The sequence below is a fragment of the Amblyraja radiata genome, chromosome 5 (genome assembly GCF_010909765.2).
Source record: "Amblyraja radiata isolate CabotCenter1 chromosome 5, sAmbRad1.1.pri, whole genome shotgun sequence".
Taxonomy (NCBI): Eukaryota; Metazoa; Chordata; class Chondrichthyes; order Rajiformes; family Rajidae; genus Amblyraja; species Amblyraja radiata.
The window spans coordinates 80,266,067-80,292,180 of NC_045960.1; the positions used below are offsets into that span (position 1 = coordinate 80,266,067).

At 44.8% G+C, this 26,114-nt stretch overlaps 1 protein-coding gene across 3 annotated transcripts in view; it reads right to left on the reverse strand.

Annotated features, from left to right (window-relative positions):
• greb1 (growth regulating estrogen receptor binding 1) overlaps window positions 1-26,114 on the reverse strand; it is a 200,158-nt gene that overhangs the window by 80,598 nt on the left and 93,446 nt on the right. For 2 of the 3 annotated variants that reach the window (XM_033021585.1, XM_033021583.1), the window contains exons 6-14: window positions 22,547-22,729; window positions 21,740-21,886; window positions 19,811-19,945; window positions 18,759-18,884; window positions 16,375-16,512; window positions 12,311-12,496; window positions 10,876-11,229; window positions 5,814-5,942; window positions 580-699 (exon numbers count right to left, since the gene is read on the reverse strand). In XM_033021585.1, coding sequence (XP_032877476.1) covers window positions 580-699; window positions 5,814-5,942; window positions 10,876-11,229; window positions 12,311-12,496; window positions 16,375-16,512; window positions 18,759-18,884; window positions 19,811-19,945; window positions 21,740-21,886; window positions 22,547-22,729 — 1,518 coding nt within the window. The remainder of the gene's footprint in view (window positions 1-579; window positions 700-5,813; window positions 5,943-10,875; window positions 11,230-12,310; window positions 12,497-16,374; window positions 16,513-18,758; window positions 18,885-19,810; window positions 19,946-21,739; window positions 21,887-22,546; window positions 22,730-26,114) is intronic. The other variant, XM_033021586.1, reaches the window with a different exon arrangement.

The window sequence follows — 26,114 nt, forward strand, 5'->3', positions numbered from 1 at the left end:
AGAGGTGAAAATATCCTTCCAGTATCTACCAAGTTGTGTCTTCTCAGAATTGTCTTCTTTCACTCGACTTGCCTCTTGTTCTAGCAAACACTGCGGAGGTGCAGCAGGGACCCGGTGGTCATGGAGGAGGTCGTTGCGGTGGTCAATCAGGGCGCCGGTCGTGGTCGGCCACTTGGGAGTCAGAGAACCCACTGCAAGGATAAAAGGAGGACCAGGCGTGGGGGGACTGCCGTGAGGGGGAGGGTCAGGTAAAGAACTATGGAAGACCCGGCATGGGGGGAACGGCCGGGAGGGAAGGGGAAGAACAAAGGTAGACCTGGCGTGGGATACTGTGCAACTTTGTCAGCGCCCTTTATGTGGCGACTATTTGTATACCTTGGGGAGGCAAGCAAAGAATCTCACTGTGACTTGTAACATTTCACTGTGACATGTGGCAATAAAGTATTCATTCATTCATTCACTCCACGACCAGACTAATTCATCATTCCTTATTCGGCAGCTGACCTTATGACAGAAATAGATCTTGTCAACCATCACTTCACATGCTAATCTGGAAGGAAATTAAATTTTGATGCTCACCTGAACAAATTGTTGGTCTTTGAGCCGATGCATCAAATTTATTCAATGAAACACCAAAACCAGCACCGTGACCATTTCCGATAAGACTGCACTTTTCTAAGAGTGTGTCGAGGTCACCATCTAGTTAAAATGTGAACAGGAAACAAATACGGTTTACACATCTGTTACATATGGTATATAAAGAGTATTGCCTTGCAGATTAAAATTTCATTTGCAGAATAAACTAATTTCAAACCAATATCCATATTGTTTATTTTCATTCCTCTTGCATTAAATATATTTTGGAGTTTTTTGAGTTTGCTTTCAAGTCCATCAAACACGATATGGAAATAATTTCACCAAATTTAATCAAGTAAGCACAGATAGAAAGAAACTCTCAAAATAAGTTTATGTCCTATACACTTACCAGAGATTTTCAAGTGCCCATCGCTTGCAATGAAAACTTTGATGAACACCATGATCACAGTGAATGGTGGTGCTGGCTCGAAGGGCCGATTGGCCTACTCCTGCACCTATTGTCTATTGTTTCTCCACAGCTCAATTTCCTCGTATGAGTTTTATGAAAAATATTAGTTATTTTTTGCAGAACCTCACCTCTCTTTATATTTGTGTTCACTAAAATGACTGTTGGTTTAGCAGGGTTGAGATTTTTATCAGTATCACAAACTACTACTTTTCGACTGAGAAACACCACTGTTGCACATAGTTCAGGTGAAACATGAATCAGGATTCCCCGAAGTATCATGGCATTAGCCCAAACATGGACAAGGAAATCTGATGATCATCTCTTATCCTTCAGCTGACAAACCAGTAAAGCTCCACAAAGAACATCAATTAGAAGAAGCACTGACAAAAGAAAAGCACAGAAAGTAATTTGGCAGGGGGACTTTAATGCCACAGCACCAGTGACCAAGGTAGGAGAGTCCTGAAGTATAAAGCTGCCAGACAGAGTTGTAGGTCGTGAACCCAACATAATGGTTAAATCTTGACCTCAACCTGACCGATTCATCGCAGATTCTTCTGTCCATTATATGAATGGCTGAAACGATTGCCGCACAAAGTCCATCCTTATCCTGAAGACTTCCTCCATTGTACCATGTGGCACAGACACCATGTAAAATAGAATAGATTTGGAAATCATCTGGCCATTGAATGGGGCACTCATAGGGCTGTGTGTGCAATCAGCAGTATAATTGGATTACGATCTTTAATCTCATGGCCCAGCTAGATTCAAATTTACCATGCAACCAACTCCAATTTAATGATAAGGACATGCCAGGAGCAGCAACAGGTATGGTTAAAAAGGAATGTCAAGATGGCAAAACTGCAACAGACATTGAACAGTGAAAGAAAAATGGGATAGAGCTAACTAAATGCATTACAGCAAATTCAAGAACATCTTCCATTTGGCGGCGCGACTCACCCGTTGCAGCGGCCCCTACAGCCTGTCTGTCTGTCTTTTTTTTGTTTTGTTTTTTGTCTAGTTAAATGTAGTGTTTGGTGTTTTTTAATACTGGCTTTAAATGTGTATATGTGGGGGGTGGGGGGGCAGGGGGAAACTGTTTAAATCTCTTCCCTGTCTGGGAGACATAGAAACATAGAAACATAGAAATTAGGTGCAGGAGTAGGCCATTCGGCCCTTCGAGCCTGCACCGCCATTCAATATGATCATGGCTGATCATCCAACTCAGTATCCCGTACCTGCCTTCTCTCCATACCCTCTGATCCCCTTAGCCACAAGGGCCACATCTAACTCCCTCTTAAATATAGCCAATGAACTGGCCTCGACTACCCTCTGTGGCAGAGAGTTCCAGAGTTTCACCAATCTCTCACAAGAGATTCACCACACCACCACGGAGACCCGACCTTTTCCCTGTCGGGTCTCCGTTGTCGTTGGGGCCTAGCACCGTGGAGCGGCCTTCAACCTGAACGACCCGGGGGCTCGGGAGACTGCGGAGCTGCGGACTACTCACCATCGTGGGGCTGGCCGGCCTCGGAACGTGGGGAGCGGTGGTGACTCGCTGCTGCGACTCGACTCCTGGGGCTCGGAGGCTCAGGCAACGCAGCCGCAGGTCCGGTGGACTGGGACATCGGGAGCTCGCGGGTCTGGGGGGTGAGAGAGACCGCTTCCCGGAGCTCCCACAACGCGTCTTCTCCAGCCCGTGTCGCGGGGTTGGAACGACCCGGAGCGGGGTCATACATCGCCCGGCACGGCTTCATGGCCGTGGGACATTCCAGCGCCCGCCGGGGGCTCCAACTTCGAGACTTTTAGACCGGGAGCGGGGCCGTAAATCGCCCGGCACGACCTAAAATGGCCGTGGGACTTATCATCGCCCGCCTGGGGCTTGGATATCGGGAGAGACATGGAGAACAGGGGAGAGAAAAGACTTTGCCTTCCATCACAGTGGGTTCACTGTGATGGATGTTTGTGTGAACTAAATTGTGTGTATGTCTAGGAATTGTCTTTGTTTGTATGGCTGTGGAAACAGAATTTCGTTTGAGCCTCACTGAGGCTCAAATGACAATAAAATTGTATTGTATTGTATTGTATTGTATAAAATGGGCAGCCGTCACTTGGGATTGCCCCACCTAATATTATCACTCTAAATCACACATTAATTTGGTGTAGAAATGTGTCATCCTTCTTGGGTCTATATTTTGGAATTCTTCACTCAAATATTGTGCAAAGTATCTTTAACACAAATAGCAAAGTAGGTCAAGAGAATGGCTTAATGCCATTTTCCCAAGGACAATCTTCTTCTTGCATATGGCGTGCACAGCCTAAAATTGTAGGTCAAGGGTAGACATCCAGACCAGGACAGCATCAGTTACTGGGTGGATGGCTTTGATGCCACCAGGGAAAAGCCTCAGTGGGCAGTCATTCACAATGTGTGGGATGGTCTGGTCTGGATGTCCGCAGTCGCAAGAAGGGCTGTCTGTCTTCTCCCACTTATGCAGGTGATGGGCTGTTCTTGCATGAAGGGTGTGGATTCTGTTCAGGGTTAGCCATTGCTTGTGATGGAGATCAAACCCCGGTGGTTTCACAGTGGGGTCTGTGATGACCTCCCGTTGTTGGTGTTGGCATCTTTCCAGGCTCTGCGCCACTGGAGTCAAAGTCTTCCAGGGATTTAACGGAAGACCAGAAGGGTTTGCGGGACTTCAGGCATATGTTGGGCAGATTGTTCAAGTCAGCATGGATGGGAAGGTCAGGGTTAGCCTCGATGGTGCACCAATCTTTCAACATCCTCTCCATTCTGCGTATGCTGGGAGGGGCAATATGAGAGAGGACAGGGAGCCACTGTAAAGGTGTTGACTTAAGCGTCTCTGTGATGACCCACATTGCAGAGTTAAGGACAGTGTCAGGGGGGGAGGGGGGTTTGGGGGGGGAGGGGGGTGTGGGGGAGGGGGGGAATGGGGGAGGGGGGCATGGGGGAGGCCTGTGGGGGGGAGGCGTGTGGGGGGGGAGGCGTGTGGGGGGGAGGGGAGGTGTTGGGGGGAGGGGAGGTGTGTGGGGGAGGAGGTCTGTGGGGGAGGGTAGTGGGGGAGGGGCGTGTGGGGGTAGGGGGGGGTGTGGGAGGTAAGTGTAGGGGGGGGAGATAGGGGATGGTGGGGGAGGTGTGTAGGGAAGGAGGTCTGTGGGGGAGGGGCGTGTGTGGGGGAGGCGTGTGGGGGGGAGGCGTGTGGGGGGGAGGGGAGGCGTGTGGGGGGGAGGGGAGGTGTGGGGGGGAGGGGAGGTGTGGGGGGGGAGGGGAGGTTGTGGGGGGGAGGGGGGGTGGGGGGGGGGAGGGGAGGTGTGGGGGGGGAGGGGAGGTGTGTGGTGGAGGGTAGTGGGGGAGGGGCTGTGGGGGTAGGGGGGGTGTGGGAGGTAAGTGTGGGGGGGGAGATAGGGGATGGTGGGGGAGGGGCGAAGGGAGGTGTGTAGGGAAGGAGGTCTGTGGGGGAGGGGGGGTTGTGTGGGGGAGGGGGGTTGTGTGGGTGAGGGGAGGGTGTGTATGTGGGAGGGGCTGGGGTGTGGTGGGGGGAGGAGGGTGGGAAGGGGTGTGTGGGCTCAGCGGCCTTGGACGCACTCACCGGCTCCAGGCGGACTCACTCATAGGCTCCAGGACCCGGCTCCTGTCGCACTCAGTGGCTCCCAGCCCCGGCTGCACTCATCGGCACCCTGCTCGTCATGGTGGTCGCTGCCCCCGCCCGCGAGCACAGCAGCCCCCGCCCCCAAACACAACAGCTCACGAACAAAGCAGACCCCGCCCGCGAACACAGCAGTCCCCGCCTGTGAAGACAGCAGCCCACGAACACAGCAGCCCCCGCCCGCACTCCGCTCCTTCAACTTTATTCTCGCCGCCGGTGATTGACAGCTGGTGCCTGAAGGGGTGTCGCAGTCCCGGTGAATAACAGACCAACAACTTTTGTAATATTTCACCGATCGGAATAAAACTTGATGCACTTGCAGCACGGGAGAATGGTGAGCAGGGTGGCGAAAAATCGTAGCGCTATGGGGGATCGTTTTTGCGCAAATTAAAAAACAACGCAAACTGGAAGAGGACAAGATGAGAGTTTTATAAGTATACTAGACCAAGTGCTGACCCGTTGGGTCTGCTCCCCCAACGCATCCGTTCCCTACCCGTAGCCCCCCACTCAAGGTGGTCCTCCAACTCAAGCCGTTCAGGGCTCATCAGTGCGGCTGTTTTTAAATGGCGTCTTTGAGGCGAGATGCGGGCGCCAGCAGCCGTTATGGTCGCTGGCCAGCAGGAGGCGACAAAATGAGTGAGTGGGGGGGGGGGGGGGAGGAGGATTTTATTAAAAATGTGTACATAAATATGACGAAATTTAATCAGGAGTGGATACTTGGAATGAAAAGTGAAATCTCTACCGAAATGGAAAAATTCTGGGTGTTTGTGGGTCTGGTGTTGGCGTAGCAACGAATCAAAGGCTGGCACCCACAGGCTGGCAACCACAAGTCAGGCAGAAACACAGCCAGCCAGCAGCCAGCCAGCCAGCAGCCACAGAGTTTTAATATTATATAGAAGATATAGATAGATGTTGCTCGCTGCTGCTTTAGATCAGATAAGTTCATGGGAGTGTGGGATTGAAAAACAATGCAATGCAAGGAAAGTGAAATTATTTTACTAGCCCCACCACAATAAGCACGCCCTTCACAATTTCTTACCTCAAATTCCCCAGCAATCCCCAGTATAATAAGATTGGCAAAGAAACTGAAGACAGCAATAGTTTACCTGGACAAAGGCTGCTGAAGAAAGTTCCAAGTTCCCCAATTTTCCCAGTGACAAGCTCATAGTTAATTTCTTTCAGATGTTCTTTTGGACCGAGCATTCTGCCGGCCAAAAATCCAGCCTGACGTTTTCCTGGAGAGATAAGTACACTTGAATGGACTGTTCGCTGCAGTTTAAACGATATTTTAAAACAGACCATTTGAGAGTCACATGCCTTCACCCCTCTCTCAGCACGCACCAACATCAATAATCTCATTCAGCGTCTCAGTCCTGAGACAAGTTCCAATAAATTTCTCCGACCCATAACATGAATGAAGCCCAAGCTTTCTTAGTTCAATTAAAAGGTCATCAATTTCCAAAACTTCCTCTTCCAGATGCACCCTGACCTATAAAATATTTCCAGTATATAACATATTTGTTTCAGATTTCCAGCACCTGCAGTGTTTTGCTTTTCTCTCAACGACTCTATGCACAACATGGTAGCATGGTTAATCTGCTGAATTCATTGCCACAGACGCCTGAGGAGGCCGTCATTGGGTATTTTTAAAGTGGAGAATGATAGGTTCTTGACCAGTTCGGGTGACAAAGGTTACGAGGAGAAGGCAGGAGAATGGAGTTGAGGGGAGAAAAATAGATCGGCCATGCTCAATTGGTGGAGTAGACTTGATGGGTCAAATGGCCTAATTCTGTCTTATGAACTATGAATTTATGAACAGCCACACAAACCTATTCTGACTACTGGTTATTCCCACAAATGAACATATCTGTGTGGCATTCTGTGGAGAAGGCATCTTCAACAGGCCTAAAGGAACTGACTGGGATCTTAACCAGTGATGGTAATAGTCCTGGGGACTTTTGTTGAACAAGGATTCTGCGTACAAGTATCATCACAATATCTCCAGCTACCTTGCAATCTATTCTCTGAACTCTCAAGAGCTGGGGGAAGCCTAGAGATTGAGTTTCAGAAGTGGGAGCTGGGGCAAAGAGCATTGCTGAGGGCGACATGGTCAGCCTGTACCTTATGGTACATAAAGTGTTAAAGGCTCTATGTATTTGTGAATAATAAATCAACATTTCTTTTGTAAGAAAAGGTTCTCTCCCTTGTTAATAAGATTAATGAGCTAGACTGGAAGATTCCCAGATTTCTAAAGGAAAAGTTCAATTTGCAAACAATCTCTACTTTCTGTGCTACATCACAATCAGTGATGAGGATGGAGAAGTAGATGATGCCCACACACACACACACACACACATAAAGGCTTTTGGCAAGGCTCCTTATATTAGGCTTACATTGTTTTATCTAGAGCATATGAGACTGAGGGGAGACCTGAGATAACTATACAAAATTATGAGATATAGACAGGGTGAACCTTTTCCCAGGGTGAAATGTAAGTAAGTTTATTGGCCAAGTATTCACATACAGGTGCACAACCTTTTATCCGGAGTTCCGGAAACCGAAAAACTCTGAAAACCGGCCATTTTTTCCAGGATGTCGTCTGCACACCAAAGCTCGCGCTTGGCGCCAAACTTGACCCGTAACGACCCACGGTCAACCCAGGTCTGTACTACTGTAGCGGCTGCCTCCTCCCCGGAGACCGGGGAGACACTTAAACATCTGTAAATCATTGCTTAAATGTTAGTCAGTTAGTTTGGAGGGCTTTTATGTGAAGGGGGAATCTTTAATTCTTAGTCCCCTACCTGGTCGGAGAGGCGGGGAGCGGTCAATGCCTTACCGGGTCGCCGTGCAGTAAGCTCCGGAGCGCTGTGGCCGCCGACTCCCAGCTGGGGCTGCGGGCGTCCTTCCGCGGGCGGCGCCGGTTGTAGCTCCGACCCCGGCAACTCTACCCCTGGCTGCGCGGCGCTCCAAATCCAGCGCGGCCCGCGGCCGGACGCCCGCAGCCCCAGCACCGCTGTGGCCGCCGACATGTTGTGTGTCGGCGGCCACAGCGCTCCGGAGCTTACCGCACGGCGACCTGGTAAGGCATTGCCCGCTCCCCGCTGGTATCCCAGCGCTGCGACGCCGCCGACTCCCAACATCGCGGCGCTGGGGCTGCGGGCGTCCGGCCGCGGGCCGCGCTGGATTTGGAGCGCAGGGGTAGAGTTGCCGGGGTCGGAGCTCCAACCGCGGCCGGACGCCCGCAGCCCCCAGCTCCGCGATGTTGGGAGTCGGTGGCCACAGCGCTCCGGAGCTTACTGCACGGCGACCCGGTAAGGCATTGCCCACTCCCCGCCTCTCCGACCAGGTAGGGGACTAAGAATTAAAGTTTCCCCCTTCACCCCCCCCCACCACATAAAACCCTCCAAACTAACTGACTAACATTTATGCAATGATTCCCCGGTCTCCGGGGAGGAGGCAGCCGCTCCAGACTTTTCAAGCCGCCCGCGCTACCTACCTAATCTACGCTAAAAATCTTCCATTCGGAAATCCGAAAAATTCCGAAATCCGACAAGTGTCTGGTCCCAAGGCTTTCGGATAAAAGGTTGTGCACCTGTACAAGGAATTTGCCTTGGTGCCAATGTCCAAAAATAGTGGGCATAGCATTATGGTCAGAGGAGGAATGTTGAAAGGAGATGTGTAGGGCAAACATAGTGAATGGTAGGTGCCTGGAACATGCTGTCTGGTGTGGTGGTAAAAACAGATATGACAATGGCGCTTAAGAGTCTTTAGGTCGGCACATGGGCATGTAAGGAATGTGGAGTAATATGGAATACATGCAGGCAGAGGACGTGTAATTTGGCATCATGTTTGGCATGGACATTGTGGGCCCATGGGCCTATTCCTGTGCTGTGCTGTTCCTAGTTCATTTAACTCAGTCAATAAAGCGAATGACAAGTGATTTTTACTTGCGTATGCCAACAGTGTTATTGATTTTCTGGTATTGTACACATGGCACAGTTGATTCTTGGTGGCGCAAATGATCACACAAAAGATTTTTCTTGCAATTTCCCCTCAGAAAATTTTGAATGATTCTGTGAGGCCATCCACCAATGAATTTGTCCAATCAATAAACTTGACAAATTTCATCAATTTATCACTTTAACAATACCTCTCTGCCTGTGACATTGAATCAAATGCGTTGGAAACACCAAGTTGCAAGAACATTAATTGTTACTGTTCGTCCAAGTACCGGGTCATCCACACTCTAACGTATAGGAGCTATTCCTTCACTATGTGTATGAGAAATGTTTAAACTTCTCCACTTTTTTTTGGGGACTACAGAAATTGAGGTGAACAACATTTGGCCAAATTGAGGGGAAAAACTAAACACTGAATCAATACTGACCTTCCAATGTATGCAATAATGATTCTCTTTAGACGTACAGCTTTTTAGATGGGAGCCTTATCTGTATCCATGGGTTGACATTTAGTTTAGTTTAGTTATACAGCGCGGAAATAGTCCCTTCGGTCCACACCGGCCAATGATCCCCGCACATTAACACTATCCTACACACACTAGGGACAATTTACATTTATACCAAGCCAATTAACCTACAAATCTGTACATCTTTGGAATGTGGGAAGAATATGAATACTTTACTGTCACATGTGACTAGGCACAGTGAAATTATTTGCTTGTATACACAATGTACACAAATAGCAGCCACCTACGGTGCTGATAAAGTTACAAAGCACGCCGGCTCCCCCTTTTGTCGTCCCCCCCAACCCCACCGCAGTTCCCCCACGCCGGGTCCTCCATTGTTCTTATCCTCCCCCCTCACGGTGGTCCTCCGAAACAGTAGATCTCAGAGAAAACCCACGTGCCCCACGTGCGAGCATCTGTAGTCGGGATCGAATCGGGATCTCTGGCGCTGTACGCGCTGTAAGGCAGCAACTCTACGCTGGGCCTGACATAAAAGATTCTTAGATTCTACTCAAAGAGGAGAGGTTGCATCCTTGGAATTCTGGATAGTATTTATTTCTCCTTTTATCAATCTAAACAGATGTGCTCACTTAGCTCACTGCCTTTTATGGACGCTTGCTGTGTGTGAATCGATTGCCTTGTTTCTTGCATCAGAACAGAGAAGAAAGCATTTGGAAACGTGTATAATTGGCCATGAAGGACTGGGGGATATCCCAAGAGATGAAAGGCTCAATTTAAATGCAAATTATTTTCTTAACAGCTCAGCATTTACACCCAGTCAAATAGTCCCCTGACATATTCCTGATGGTATTTCCGAATACAAAGAAATTTGAACAAGATGCATTAACTGAGGAGATGTATTGTAATGAAATTGCAGTTAATTGAGATCTGTGAATACAACTGATTTCTGAACAAAAGCAAAATACTGTGGGTGCTGGAAATCGACTGTAAGAATGCTTACATGGGCCACTTATGTGTCACTTCTAAAAATCTATATACTTGAGCAGCATTACATTGAACATAGAACAGTACAGCCCAGGAACAGAATCTTCAACCCACGCTATCTGTACCCACCACAATGCTGATTTAAGCTGCACAACTGCCTGCATGTGCTCCATATCCCTCCACTCCCCGCCAGATCATGTATTGTTTAAATTCTTTGTACAAATATTGAAATTAAACATCTTCAGTCTACCAAAATGTACCTCCAAGCACAAATGACGCACTACCAAAAAGAAATGACATAACACCAAACAGTGATGTCAGCACAGGATTGAATTTGGGAAGTAGAAATTCAGAGGCGAGAATAGGAGCCATAAAGGTCAAAACTAGCTAAAGATAGTGAAGAATGAAATAAGGCGCTGGTAGGCCATCTGCTTGGGCAACGGGAGGAGATGATGGAGTGTGTGGTGTTTAACCATGTGAAATGCTGCAAGAAAAGGTTGAGAAGAATGTGGGGAGAGTTTACCATGTTCATAGTCACACAGGATGCCATTTGTTCCTTTGACAAGGCAGCATTGCAGCACGGTGGTGAGGCAGGACCCAATCTCTTGGAGAGATCCATACATTGAGTGATGGAATTAGATAGACATCGATTTGGGAAATAGAAACACGTCGACATGTTAGGGCAAAGCTGAAACTAACCCTCAAACTTTAATGGTAAGTTATCCTGTTTTTAAGTTTCATAAACATGAAGTACTGACCTGTTACCACCACACATGACTCAGTGCTTTGGTTTTTCGTGGTGCAAATGATTACGACAAAATTATTTCCTTGCAATTTCCCCTCACTGAGAAGTTTGAATGTTTCTGTGAGGCCCTCCGCCAATGAATTTGTCCAATCAACGATCTTGACAACATTCTTGCAGGAACTGGCTGCTAATTTGGCCAACCAGGTGAGCTGCTTTGAGGTGACAGCCAAAGCCTGTGACGACACGCACGGTGGTACTGACTGAGAAACAGCTTGCTGGTAATGTTTGGTTTCGGTAAGATTCGATTCCTGCCATGCTCTCACCAAAATGTGTTCCAAATCCTCAATCAAAGGCACCTGATCAGGTTCTAGGATTGAATAAATAAATAAGTTCAAATGTAAGATTTTCATAGAAATCCAGAAAACTAATCCTAACTATTTCTAATGAAAGTAGGAAATAAGAATTTAATAAGAACTGGTTTATAAACAGTGATTTAATTCATACAAATAAATCAGTATATAACCGGCAAACACTTAAGATTCCTTTTCAAAATACTTTATTGCGGTACTAGTATAGTGCTGAGTTGCTGGATGTGGTCTCTTTCGGAGAAGATGTTAACCTACCAAATCAGGAGGAAATGAAATTCCCTCAACCCTATTCCAAAAGCACAGCACTTCAATGTAGCCTTCTGTTATTTATCACTTTAACACTTACAAGGATAATCCACTCATTATCATAGGTACACAAAAATGCTGGAGAAACTCAGCGAGTGCTGCAGCATCTATGGAGTGAAGGAAATAGGCAACCTTTTGGGCCGAAACCCTTCTTCTGCCTATTTCCTTCGCTCCATAGATGCTGCTGCACCCACTCATTATCATGTCTGGGATCTCGACAAGCAAGTTGGCCGACATTCCTTTAAAGGGACTTCATTGCAAGACTTTTTTTCAAATAAACATGGGGTTATGAACAAATTTGTATCACTTACATTATGTTCTCCAACATTGATTTCAAGTACAGGCTAGTGGGGCGGAGCATTTTTCTGATTATTTTAAGTTTACAAAATCTTAAATTATGAAAGCAAAAAAAAAAAAATGAAATTGAGAACCTGCACTCGTGATGTTTTTGCAACACCAGCAGCACCGTGCACTTATCTACCACCCTGAAGTAGAGTGGCTTCACTGGAACTTATCTGACAAGGTTTGATGGAGAACTCCATTTGGAAGTCTTGGAGTAAATGAACAAATGCCCGAACAAAGTAGTACATTTCACAGTGCATCAGGAGTGAGTGAACAGAGAGGTTTAGAGATGAAATTCCAGGTTATTGCACTTGGTATACCCACATTCTTCTAGAAAATAAACTTTTAACCAAAACAACTGAACTCTGTTATTGGAAGAATTTACTAACTTGAAAAGAAACAATCTCATACACTTGTGTTTGAATCACTTACCAAGTTGAACTAGATAGTACACTGTTAGTAAAATCTGCATCTCTACAGACACTACTGTGGTCACAGATGTACAATGCTGCTCATATACTCTGGGTAAAGACTGGGTGTTTCCATAGCAATTCTGTAGCAATGGACTAACCACTACATCACTCAGATTACCACAAAGGTAAGGAAAGCTTCCATGGCCTAAAAAAAAGAAATTATTGCATTTATCATTTCATTTCACAATAATTAATGATTTCATTTACATCATACTATGCAGATATAGTTACTTTAAATGACAGTTTCTTTCTCGGTAGCTATAAGAGGATAACCTACTTACTTGGAAAATTGAAAGATATCATTCATTCATTCATTCATTCATTCATTCATTCATAACTCCACAGACAGGTCCTTCTTCAGTAAATAAACAAATTTCCAAGTAAGTAATTAACAAACAAGTGAAACAAACAACTAAGCTTGGCAAATCAAAAAATACTTAGTGACTTGAAGTCAGTATGATGATATATCTCACTAATCACATACAAAACTGACCTTCCCAGGCTCACAAGGGGATTGAGTCATTTAAAATCTAGGAAAGCTGAAATCCCACTTCCAACTCACCATGGCAGTCACAATACTAATGGCATTGATTTGGTTTGTGGTCTAGGTCTCTAATAGCAGCAGGGATCAATTTAGGAGGAAAAGGTCAGGACTGATATATTAGTGCCTCAATTCAATTGTAAATTGAAGGCAGGAGGTGTCAAGTCTATTGACAGGCCAGGAGGGGCCCAGGTGACCGTTTTAACACAAACTCTCTAAATTGTTCAGGATCCCCAAAGAGTTCCTCAGAATCACCAAATATGAAGCGATCCTTTCCAATTGTAAAATTGAAGTCCTAACTCACTGAAACCCCCTACATATGAGTGAGCTCCCGTAATATTATTAAATTTAAAATTTGACGTACCCAAATAAGTTGACTTCTACGAAGAGCAGAACTAGTTTTTTCTTCACTTCTAATATTTTTTTGCGGTCAGTCTGGTGTGATTTTGATGTAATTCATTACAATACTATGAAGATATGGCTACCATTGAGTGATTTTTGTGTATTTTCTAACATGGAGAAAAATCTCCTTATGGACATCTGTAATAAGGGAACCTACTTGTTTCCTGGGATGGCCTGTGAGCACTGCATGTGTGGGCTAAATACTACACCTATGAGGCCACAGCTTTCTATGGACTTATTTGCCTATGGACGTCTTAGCCTCTCTGTTTATGCTATGTGACAGCGGAGGTGCTTGCCTGACTGCAGCAGCTGGAACAGTCCATTGCTGGGTTGGTTGGGGTCCTTCATGATCCTGCAGGCTCTGGATCTGCACCTCCTGGTGTATAGGTCCTGCAGGAGGGTGGGAGTGTAGTTCCCATGATGCGTTCGGCCGAACACACTACTCTCTGCAGAGCCTTCCTGTCCTGGGCAGAGCAAACCACCGGGGGAGACCGGAACCAGCAGTTCCCAAACCAGATAGAGATGTTTCCGGTCAGGATGCTTTCTACAGCACCGGAGTAGAAGGATTGAAGTATCCTCAGAGAGACTCTGAATTTCCTCAGCTGCCTGAGGTGCTAAAGGCAATGTTTTGCCTTTCTCACCAGTGTGGCAGTGTGTGTTATCCATGTCAGATCCTCTGTGATGTGGACTCCCAGGTATTTAACGCTGCTCACCCTGTCCACAGTAGTCCCAATTATCTCCAGTGGCATGTACGTCCTCTGATGTTGAGCCCTTCTAAAGTACACAATCAGCTCCTTAGTTTTTGTGACATTCAAGAAGAGGCTGTTATCCTGACACCAGAGTGCCAGATCAGCCACCGCGTCCAGGTAGGCTTTCTCATCGTTATCGTAGATCAGGCCCATCAGCACAGTGTCATCAGCAAACTTGATGATGGAGTTGGAGCTGAACCTGTCCGCACAATCACGTTTGTACAGGGAGTACAGTAAGGGGCTGAGGACGCAACCCTGGGGGGATCCTGTGTTCAGGGTGAGGGGGTTGGAGGTATGTCTCCCCATCTTGACCACCTGGGGCCTGGCGATCAGAAAGTCCAGGACCCAGGCAGTGTTCAGCCCCAGCTCCAGCAGCTTCTCAGCAAGTCTGGTGGGGACTATGGTATTGAAAGCTGAACTGGCCAATAAACAGCATCCTCACATAGCTGCCCTTCTGGCTGTCAAGGTGAGAGAGAGCGGTGTGCAAAACCTGGGAGACCGCATCATCCGTGGATCTGGTTGGACAGCATGCGAACTGCAGCGGGTCCATGTTGCGAGGGAGGAAGGTGCAGATGTAGTCCTTGGTCAGCTTCTTGAAGCATTTTATGACTACCGAGGTGAGGGCCACCGGTCGGTCGTCATTCAAGTAGACTGGAGAGGCATTCTTAGGCACTGGTACAATAGTGGATCTCTTGAAGCAGGTAGGGACCATGGACTTGGCCAGGGAGAGGTTGAATATTGTGGTGAACAATGAAGCAAGCTGAGTAGGACAAGACTTCAGTACGCGCCCAGATATACCATCTGGCCTGCAGCTTTCCTTGTGTTCACACGTATCAGAGCCCTCCTCACATCGTGCTCGGACACCGAGAATATGTGCTCATCCCCAGCGGTGGACCTCCCTCCAGCCTCGCTAGCCAGTGCGCTGACGACGTTGTTGTTAGCCGGCGTGCTCGGAGTGTTGTTGCCCGCCTCAAACCATGCACAGAAAGAGTTCAGGTCATCAGCTAAGGAGGCGCCGGCACTCCCAGATGAGGGGGGGGGTGCTCCGGTAGTTAGTTACAGTCTGTGGCCCCTGCCATAGGCGTCGGGTGTCACGGTGCTCCATCTGCGACTCCATCCTGTCCCTGTGCCTCCTTTTTGCATCCTTCATCGCCCTTCGCAGTCTGTAGGAATCCGCCTTGTAATCATCCATGTTACCGGATGCCAGGCTGGAGTTGTAAGCAGCAGTACGAACATTCAAAGCGATGCGAATGGATCTGTCAACCCAGGGTTTTTGGTTACGAAAGAAACTAACCCTTACCGTGAGGACGACGTTGTCGGCTAGTGTTGCTATAAAGTCTGTGACAACTTCCGCAAACTCACTGACGTCTCTGGAACTTGCTTGGAACATATTCCAATCGACGTCACTCAGTGCATCCTGTAGCATAGCCTCTGAATGGTCAGACCACCGCTTTACGTCCCTCGTCACTGCCGCTTCCCGTACTATCCGTTGTTTATACTCCGGCAGCAGGAAGATGGCGGCATGGTCAAATTTTCCAAATGGAGGGAGAGAAATGGCCTTGTATCCTTTCTTGAATGGTGCATAACAGTGGTCCAAAGTTCTTCCCCCCCTGGTGACACTGGTAATTTGTTGGCGGAAGTTAGGCATAACTTTTTTGAGATTTGCCCTATTTTAAAATCCACAGCCACCACCATAGCCGCGACAGGATGCTTGTTCTGATGCTGACATAACACATCGTGTAGGACCGATAGTGGCGAGTCGGTGCCCGCATGAGGTGGTATGTAGACAGCTGTTATGATGACTGAGCTGAACTCCTGGGGAAGGTCGAATGGAAGGCATGAGATCGTCAGATACTCCAGGTCCGACGAGCAGGTATGAGAAAGCGTCTTAATATCCTTAGGGTTGCACCAGTTGTTGTTCGTCATGAAGCAAACCCCCCCACCCTTAGATTTTCCGGACTCTTCCGTTCTATCTGAACGAAAAACAGAGAAGGACTCAACTGGGCATATCATTTGATCCGGCACCAGCGGGGTCAGCCATGTCTCCCATCAGACAAAAGATGTTACAGTCTCTTGTTTATCTGGAATCTAATACTCGCCCTAACATCATCCATCTTGTTTTCCAGAGACTGGACATTAGCAAGAAGGATGCTGGGCAGAAGTGGACGGTAGGCTTGAGCTCTTAGTCTGTTCTAATTGGTAGAGACTCCATGGTCTTGGGCAGTGTCCAATTATCTTCCTCCCTCAATTGGGCCCGCTCTGATTCTGCTTGCCAGCCAGGATAAAAACGTGCATGTCCAGTTTATATTCATTTATTACATTAATTTTTACCTTTAAAAATTACCAGTCGGGTCCCACAGATTTTTAGTAAATTGTCAGGAACAATCACGGGGTCTTCTGAGACTGTAAGTGGAGAAGGATTTGATCCTAAGTGGCTAGACTGAGTCCCACAAGTCAATTCCGCAAGTTCTGTAATTAACAAGAGGAATCAATGAATTTCATGAAAGACTTACAGCCAGCACTTGCAGTGAAAGTGTGGATGTACTTTTCCACTATGTGGTAACAAGATACCGCTAATTGATGGCATATCAATCAAAGCAAACTACAGCAGATACTGGAAATTTCTGATGAAATGTGAATGGCCCAAGATATTAAAACTGTTGCTTTCTCTGTACATTCTGCCTACCCGAGGGTCTTTTTGTAATTTTTTAGGATTTTATTTGCATGTAGTCTAGCAGGAGGGAAATAAAGTAAATTATACAACATTCATAGTTCTGAAATCAAAATAAAGGAATATGGAGGAGAAATCAGTAAATAAATTCTACAATGCTAAAAGTTTGGCAATCTTTAATTGCAAAATGAATACTCTTCTTATTCATTGGTAGGGCAAGCATTTATCATCCATCCTTGAGAGGATAGTGTGGAACCATCTTATAGAACTGTATCGGTCCATCCGGTGAAGTACCACTACAGCAATTTTTGGGCTGGGATCTCCAGGATTAAGACATAATATTGATGAAGAAATTATTATATATTTTCAAGTCAAGATGATGCAAGACTGGAAGAAGTAGCTACAAGCGCACTATTCCTATTCTCACCTTGGATCCAATTTAAAAATGGAAAGATTTGGATGAGGGGATTCAAGGCTTTGTGGCCATGTTTACAGATGGTATGAAGATAGGTGGAGGAGCAGGTAGTGTAGAGAAATCAGGGACTCTGCAGAAAGACTTGGACAGGTTGGAAGAGTGGGTAGAGAATTGTCAGATGGAAAACAGCGCAGCAAAGTGTGGAGTCATGCATTTTGACAGTAGGAATAAATGCGTAGATTATTTTCTAAATGGGGAGAATATTCAGAAATCGGAGGTGCAAAGAAACTTGGGAGTGCTGGTGCAGGATTTGTTAATTTGCAAGTCGAATTGGTAGTAAGGAAAGCAAACGCAATGCTAGTATTTATTTTGATGGGACTAGAATACAAAAACAGAGATGTAATGCCGAGGCTTTATAAGACACTATTCAGACAGCATTTGGAGTATTGTGAGCCATTTTGGGCCCCATATCTGAGGAAGGTTGTGCTGGCGCTAGAGAGGGTCTTGAGAGGAGTTTATGAGAATGATCCAAGGAATGAGTGGGTTAGATCAGCCAAGAGTGAATGCGGAGTAGATTTCATGGGCCGAGTCGCCCAAATCTGCTCCCATCACTTATGCACTACCCTTAATGACCCAAAACCCATGTCTCAAGAGGGAAACAAACTCACATGAATATCCCACCTGAGGCTTCTGCTTGTGCAACAAATGGTCACATTTCAACAGGAACCGATCCCTTCCACAAGTATTAATACATCAGCTACTCTGACTGAAAACATTCCAAAAGGTATCAGATACCTGAAACTTGATCATTTTTATTTCACTGCAAACATTTTCATTATTAACACCTATTATTTATTTAGTTTGCTGGTTTATGTGCCAGTGCATTATTTGATTTTACTCAGATAATGAAGTAAGTATGCAGAAAAAAATTTGTGTTTAAATATTATTCATCCATGTGTAACATCAAGAAACGTATTCAATCAGCTGCAAGGATTTGAAATGATCACAAAATCCGGATCCTCTGTCATGAACTGTGACATAATATGGTAGAAAAGCATAGAGCAAATGCATATCTAAGTTCATTTGCTTTTCCAAAAATTAGAACATTTGTACTTTTCAAACTGTTTATTCAAACTATTTATTTCAAGTAGTTAATTAATGAGAAAGTCATTGTCATTAATGTGAACGTTCTTTTATCTAGAACTACAACTTATGCTTCCTGTTCTTAAGTGTATGTAGTTGTCCATAAAATGAATTCCCAAGTAAACATGGCAACAATAGATAAATGTATGCAAATCAAAAATAAGGAACTTTTTTATTAATGGAACAGCACTAATTAGAAGCTTCTGTTATATCTTCAAAATAACACTCATGAATATCCCAAGATGTACAAATGTCAAATTAATCTTGCACTTAGTGAGTCAATATATTCCATAACACAGGTTTGAAGGAAGGGACGATGAACAAAATGACATTTTCCGATTTACACCTCACCAGAATAATGACTGGCAAAACAATATTCTGTAAATCACTAAAAAGTCCATCAGTACAAGACATTATGTACAACAGTTAATAGTAAGAAAATAGAACATGAAAACTGGATGCAAGAATGTTATTGATTCATCATACCAGTTTTGCTGCTCGAATTCTGTGCCGGTAGATTGCTTTGATTGGAACTCGTCTCTGTTGCTGATGGGGAATCTGGTGACCAACCCCTGTGGCGCTTCTTAGGAGGACCTGAATTAGCTAAATTGCCTGAAAATATACCAACAATCACGATAATGACATATACTTATTCTGACCATAATTCTGAAATTACAACTGAGCAAAATCCAACCGGGATGGCAGTTTTTTACAGCAATCAAAATCATATCGGTATTTTCCAGAGACTGTTACATACACATATCGGTATAATATATTTTACGAATTTGACTATACTTCTAAAAGTAGTTCATTGGCTGCAAAATGTATCAAGTTAGCTCTGTCTTTTTTTAAGTGTCTCTTATGAAGAATAGCAGCTCTGATGTTATTAATATCCATCAGCACTGTAAGCCTAGGGTTGTACATTTAAATATCTATTGTGAGCTTGAATACATAGCTGATAGGAATGTGTTAACAAGTGACCTGCAGGTGAAATCATGACATGGAACTTGGAACTGTGGAGCGCAGGAACAGGCCCCTAGACCACAATGCCGTGCCGAACATGATGCCAAGTTAAAAATGATCTCCTCTGCCTGCATGTGATCTATATCCCTCCATTCCCTGTATATCTTTGTGCTCAACTTAAAACTTAAACAGTCCAAGTTTGTCCAACCTCTCCTAATATCTAATACCCACTAACCCAAGCAGTATTCTGGTGTACCTTTTCTGCACCCTCTCCAAAGCCTTCATATGCTTCCTGTAACTGGGTGACCAGAACTGCGCACAATACTCCAAATGTTAAAGATCTTCGTCAAGATCCCTGCAAATTCCTCTCTTACTTCTCTCACGTGATAGATCCCATCAGATCCAAGAGATTTATCCACTTTAAATGCTCTTCAAGAGCCCCAGCACCACTTCCTTTTTGATCTCGAACTGCCCAAACATGTTAGTCTTTCCCAAACTGATCTCACAGTCCCCCATGTCCTTCACCTTGGTGAATACAAAGTACAAAAGAGGCTGACAACACATAATTACTATACCTATCACTGAAGGCCTTGATGTATTCTGCGTGGCCACATCATTGACCTTCATTGCATTTTTGTGTCTGGATAATTCTCTGTTGTTATGAGTTACAGAAACCCCTGCTCGAGCAAGAGCCGGATCTGCTGGTGAACCTGTAATTACAAACCCAGCTAGTCAATGGCATTCCTCTTAAGAGGACATATTTTCAGCAGAGAGTAAAATAAGATGACATTGTATTCTATTAGTTAAGGTAATTTTCAAGTTAGTAATAATACCAAAATGGTGCTAATAGTCAATTACATAATTAGAAAAAGATTACTGGAAAAACTCAGAAAAGGGATGCAGGCCTAAACATACCTTGTCAGCACAATATTTTATTCTGCCATCGGACACTTACTGTGATTTGTGTAAGGCACCCATCTGGGTCTGGACCCCCTGTGTCCTGAATGAAACTTATCCCTTCCCTGTTCCTCACCTCAAATACTCCCAAAGCACTAAACTGCTATTACATCCTTAATAATATAAAAAAGGGCAAAATATTAGACAGCAATAAGCTTTGAGAGAACATGATAAACATACAATGTTTCAGTGAACTCAGTGCCATCGCAGGGTGGTTGTACAATTCTATACCGTCAGTTGTAGATTATTCATCGTCAAAATCTAGATAGACACTTTTGGCTGGGGATGATTCAATTCAACTCTGAAATATGTTAAAAAAAAACTAAACAAAAATCAACAATGCAAAGCTGACTCTCAAATCTTTCTTTCTACCTCCGACAGACTCCAATGATCACCTTGTCAAAAAAAAGTACAAGGACAAACCATGCAATGGATAGTGGGAACAAAATGGACACAGTGCAGAGAAATTCTGGTTAAAAAAAGTGCAAGGGCCACAACAAGGTAGATTGAGAATTCATCCTTAACACATGGGATGTCTGCTCAAGAGTCTGATAACAGCAGGGAAGAAACTATTCTTTAATCTGAAGGTACATGCTTTTAAGTTTTTTGTATCTTCTGTCTGACAGAAGAGGGGGGAAGCAAAATGACTCGGGAGTGATGGCTGATGATCAACACCTCCTACAGTACTGTCCGATGCACTTCTATAACTTACCTTTTGTTTAATTCTAATAGGTGCGAGAAGTGGCAGAGTGAATGAAGGACGGAAGCAAGCACAATGACCTCAATTGCACCAGCCATTGTTAGAATTCATCCTGGACTGTCTCCTCTGGTTGTGCTCACACATTTGAATCATTCAAAAGGGGGGCATTCAAAAGAATACATAAGGTCATAAGTAATAGGAGCAGAATTGGGCCATTCGGCCCATCAGGTCTACTCTGCCATTCCATTATGGCTGATCTATCTCTCCTGCTTAACCCCATTCTCCTGCCTTCACCCCATAACTCCTGACACCCATACTAATCAAGAATCTATCTATATCTCTGCCATAAAAATATCCATGGACTTGGCCTCCACAGCGTTCTGTGGTAAAGAATTCCACAGATTCACCACCCTCTAACTAAAGAAATTCCTTCTCATCTTCCTAAAGGACTATCCTTTAATTCTGAGGCTATGACCTCTAGTCCTAGACTCTCCCACTAGTGGAAACATCCTCTCCACATCCACCCTATCCAAGCCTTTCACTATTCGGTAAGTTTCAATGAGGCACCCCTCATCCTTCTAATCTCCAGCGAGTACAGGCCCAGTGCCATCAAATGCTCATCATAGGTTATCCCACTCATTCCTAGGACCATTCTTTTAAACCTCTTCTGGACCCTCTCCAGAGCTAGCTCATCCTTCCTTGATATGGTGCCCAAAATTGCTCACATTACTCTAAATGTAGCCGGACCAGCGCCTTATAGAGCTTCAGCATTATATCCCTGTTTTTGTATTCTAGCCCTCTTGAAATAGTTGAAATTGAAATAAATGGGAGGAATATATAGTAGCACCTGCTTGCTGAAATCCAGTTGACGTACTCTGATTGGAACCGGAAATGCTTTCTGCTGATGACACAGTAGTCGATGAGGCTGGGCTCTCAGGAGGTTGTGAGGGAACACTAGAGGTGGAACTCGAGCCTGATTGTTGCATTCTGCCCTCTGTTAAAAATAAAAGAACATTCTTAACAAGACAGCCACTTTGAATCCTTAGTCTTACAAGGGAATGTCTTTTCAGGTACATTAGAAAAGTACCGTCAATCCAAAGGCATTCACCAAAATCTGCAATATACAGTGACCGACAATGTAAAAATGCTTTCTTGGAACCTATCCAGACAAAAACGAAGACCGACCCAACATTTTTCACTATTGGACATGGCGATAAAAATATTTCGGCAGAGATAGTCTTAAAAAAAAAAAAGTGATGAAAGGAGTATGAGAGGTAATTCCAGAGCTGTGGCTCTTGATTGCCAAAGGCATAGTTAGCCACCACAAATAGGGAAAATATTGTAGGAACTGAATGAGGCCACAATGGGACGCAAAGTTCTTGAAGGGTTGCACAACTGGAGAAGGCTTCTGAAAATAGGAGTGCAGAACTTAAAAATGAGTCATTGAAATTGAGGTTTAATCACTCTCTTTCAAAACATGAAGTACATCCATAAAACTTTCGTGATAATGGAAGCATTTCAGTTTGAATCCTTATAATCAACTAGAACCAGTATTTAATTTCCAATGATCTGTGCCAAAGTACTTTCAACAAAATGTGATTAAACTCATGCTCTAAATATTTATTTAAATAAAAACTCATTATCCCAATCTCACCTGTGCCCTTCCAGCAGATTAAGGGCCCTTTCATCAGACTGCCCTGTGCATTCTTAATCAGATAGCACTTCAGGTGCTTTTGTTTCTTGGGTTGCGTGATTAACTTCAAGTTGATATGATTGGAAAACTCCGTAAAGTACCGAAATCCCTTCTCACCACAGCCAATGCAATTTCCAGAGAATCCTGAAGAAACGTTGAGGATAACAATAATTGTTAATAATTGTGAGATAAAAGACAACCCCTGCACAAGAATGGGTCGGTACTTCAAAGCAGTGCTGATGAATGAGCGAAAACAACAAAAGGAGGCCATTACTAGTGGAAGGAAAGAAGGTAACACGGACAGTGCCCTCCATAATGTTTGGGACAAAGATCTATCATTTATTTATTTGCTTCTGTACTCCACAATTTGAGATTTGTAATAGAAAAAAAATCACATGTGGTTAAAGTGCACATTGTCAGATTTTATTAAAAGGCCATTTTTATACATTTTGGTTTCACCATGTAGAAATTACAGCTGTGTTTATACATAGTCCCCCCCACCCACCCCATTTCAGGGCACCATAATGCTTGGGACACATGGCTTCACAGGTGTTTGTAATTGCTCAGGTGTGTTTAATTGCCTCCTTAATGCAGGTATAAGTGTGCTCTCAGCATCTAGTCTTTCCTCCAGTCTTTCCATCACCTTTGGAAACTTTTATTGCTGTTTATCAACACGAAGACCAAAGTTGTGCCAATGAATGTCAAAGACGCCATTATGAGACTGAGAAACAAGAATAAAACTGTTAGAGACATCAGCCAAACCTTAGGCTTACCAACATCAACTGTTTGGAACATCATTAAGAAGAAAGAGAGCACTGGTGAGCTTACTAATCGCAAAGGGACTGGGAGGCCAAGGAAAATCTCCACATCTGATGACAGAAGAATTCTCTCTATAATAAAGAAAAATCCCCAAACACCTGTCCGACAGATCAGAAACTATTCAGGAGTCAGCTGTGGATTTGTCAATGACCATTGTCCCCAGAAGCCTTCATGAACAGAAATACAGAGGCTACATTGCAGGATGGAAAACACTGGTTAGCCACAGAAATAGGATGGCCAGGTTACAGTTTGCCAAGAAGCACTTAAAAGAATAACCACAGTTCTAGAAAAGGGTCTTGTGGACAGATGAGACGAAGATTAACATATCAGAGATGGCAAGGGCAAAGTAAGGAGGAGAGAAGGAACTGCCCAAGGTCCAAAGCATACCACCTCTTCTGTGAAACACAGTGGTGGTGGTGTTATGGCCTGGGCATGTATGGCTGCTGAAGGTACTGGTTCACTTATCGTCATTGATAATACAACTGCTGATGGTAAAACCATAATGAATTCTGAAGTGCATAGACACATCCTATCTGCTCAAGTTCAAACAAATACCTCAAAACTCATTGGCTGGCGGTTCATTCTACAGCAAGACAATGATCCCAAACATACTGCTAAAGCAACAAAGGAGTTTTTCAAAGCTAAAAAATGGTAAATTCTTGAGTGGCCAAGTCAATCACCCGATCTGAACCCAATTGAGCATGCCTTTTATATGCTGAAGAGAAAACTGAAGGGCATTAGCCCCCAAAACAAGCATAAGCTAAAGATAGCTGCAATACAGGCCTGGCAGAGCATCACCAGAGAAGACACCCAACAACTGGTGATGTTTATGAATCGCAGACTTCAAGCAGTCATTGCATGCAAAGGATATGCAACAAAATGCTAAACATGACTACTTTCATTTACATGACATTGCTGTATCCCAAACATTATGGTGCCCTGAAATGGGGGGACTATGTATAAACACCGTTGTAATTTCTACATAGTGAAACCTTCTTCTTAGGCCCCCTATGGTCATGGCTGACCATGGGTGGCTCCAGGGTGCTATTCCCTATATGGAGGACGCCTGTGCGTGACCTTGTTTAACTGGTGCACAAACAGCCACCCCATGGTCCTTGACAGATCTGGGTCAGGATACAGTGGCATGAAGTCCAAGACGACCAGAGACCCTTTTTTGCTGCAGCCTTCATCCGCCTTCCCAGCCGTGGTGACGCTTCACTAAGGTCAGCCATTGTCCTCTGCCTGTTCCACCGTTGAGGTCTTGGTTCGATTGCTCTTTGTCAGAGACCTCCCCCTCGACCTTACCGCCATGGGTGGCCCTACCAGGAGCATAGCCCCAGACGGCATCGCTCTCAGGATCTCAGGTCCACAAAAGCTTCTCCACCACGACAAGGTGACAATCCACGGATAAACCAAAATGTATAAAAATGGCCTTTATCAAAATCTGACAATATGCACTTTAACCACATCTGATTTTTTTCTATTACAAATCTCAAATTGTGGAGCACAGAGGCAAAGAAATAAATGATGGGTCTTGTCCCAAACATTATGGAGGGCACTGTATGTCCTTGAAAGGAAAGACTTACATAACTCATTATTGAGATGAGGACTACATTGCCAGGTTCTTCCCAGAAGTCATGGTGGACTCTGTATTTTTTCATGAGGCTTTTAATTTTTTTTGGAGAAAACCTCTGGCCACCTCGTCTTCTCCAGTAACCCAGTGCCACCATGATGTCCAATCATACGATATATGAGGGTAATCAGCCCATGCACAAGTACAACACGCAGTGCCAAATACCAGAGTGCATAATATAGTGTTATTATAACATTTAAGCTACAGAGAAAATTGCTATGTCTGCAATGCAGTAGGTTGGAAGATCTGGACTTCACCTTCACTTCATGAGAGCACCATTCAGTGATGTGATAACAGCAGGAAGAAGCTGTCCCTGAATCTGGTGACGTGCTATCAAGCTTTTATATCTTCTACCCAACCGGAAAGGGCAGAAGAGGAAACGACTAGAGTGAAAATGGTCCTTAATCACATTGGTTGTTTTCCTGTGGTCAATAGGAATGGAGGGGGGGGGGCAATGGGGCAATGGGGCAGGTGGTGGGAGGCTGGTTTTATGTGATAGACCTGTGATCCCCTGTAATATCTTGCCATCTTGCATACGGTACACCTGTGGCCAAACCATGTTGTGGATGGGATGTTTTCTACGGTGCATCTGTAGAAGTTTGTAAGTCGTTGGAGACTTCCCATATTTCCTTCGTCATCTGAAGAGGTAAACACATTGATGTGCTTTCTTGGTGACAGCTTCATTGTGATAGGTTGAAGAGAACTTGTTGGTGATAATTACAAAGAGGAACTCATGGATCTCAACCATCTCCACTTCAGCACCATTGATGGTAACTGGGACGTACACCACTTTGTTTCTTCAAGTCAATAACTAGCTCATTTGTCTTGCTGACACTGAGGGAGAGGTTGGCTTAACATCATATTACTAACCTCTTTATTTCCTGCCTGTAACCAGTCTCATCATTGTTTAGTTTAGTTTATAGATACAGTGTGGAAATAGGCCCTTCGGCCCACCGAGTCCGCGCCGACCGGTGATCCCCATGCACTATCCTACACACACAAGGGACAATCTACAATTTTTTTATCGAAGCCAAAATCTCTATACCTATAAAAGTCTGATCGTGTGCGTGCGTGTGT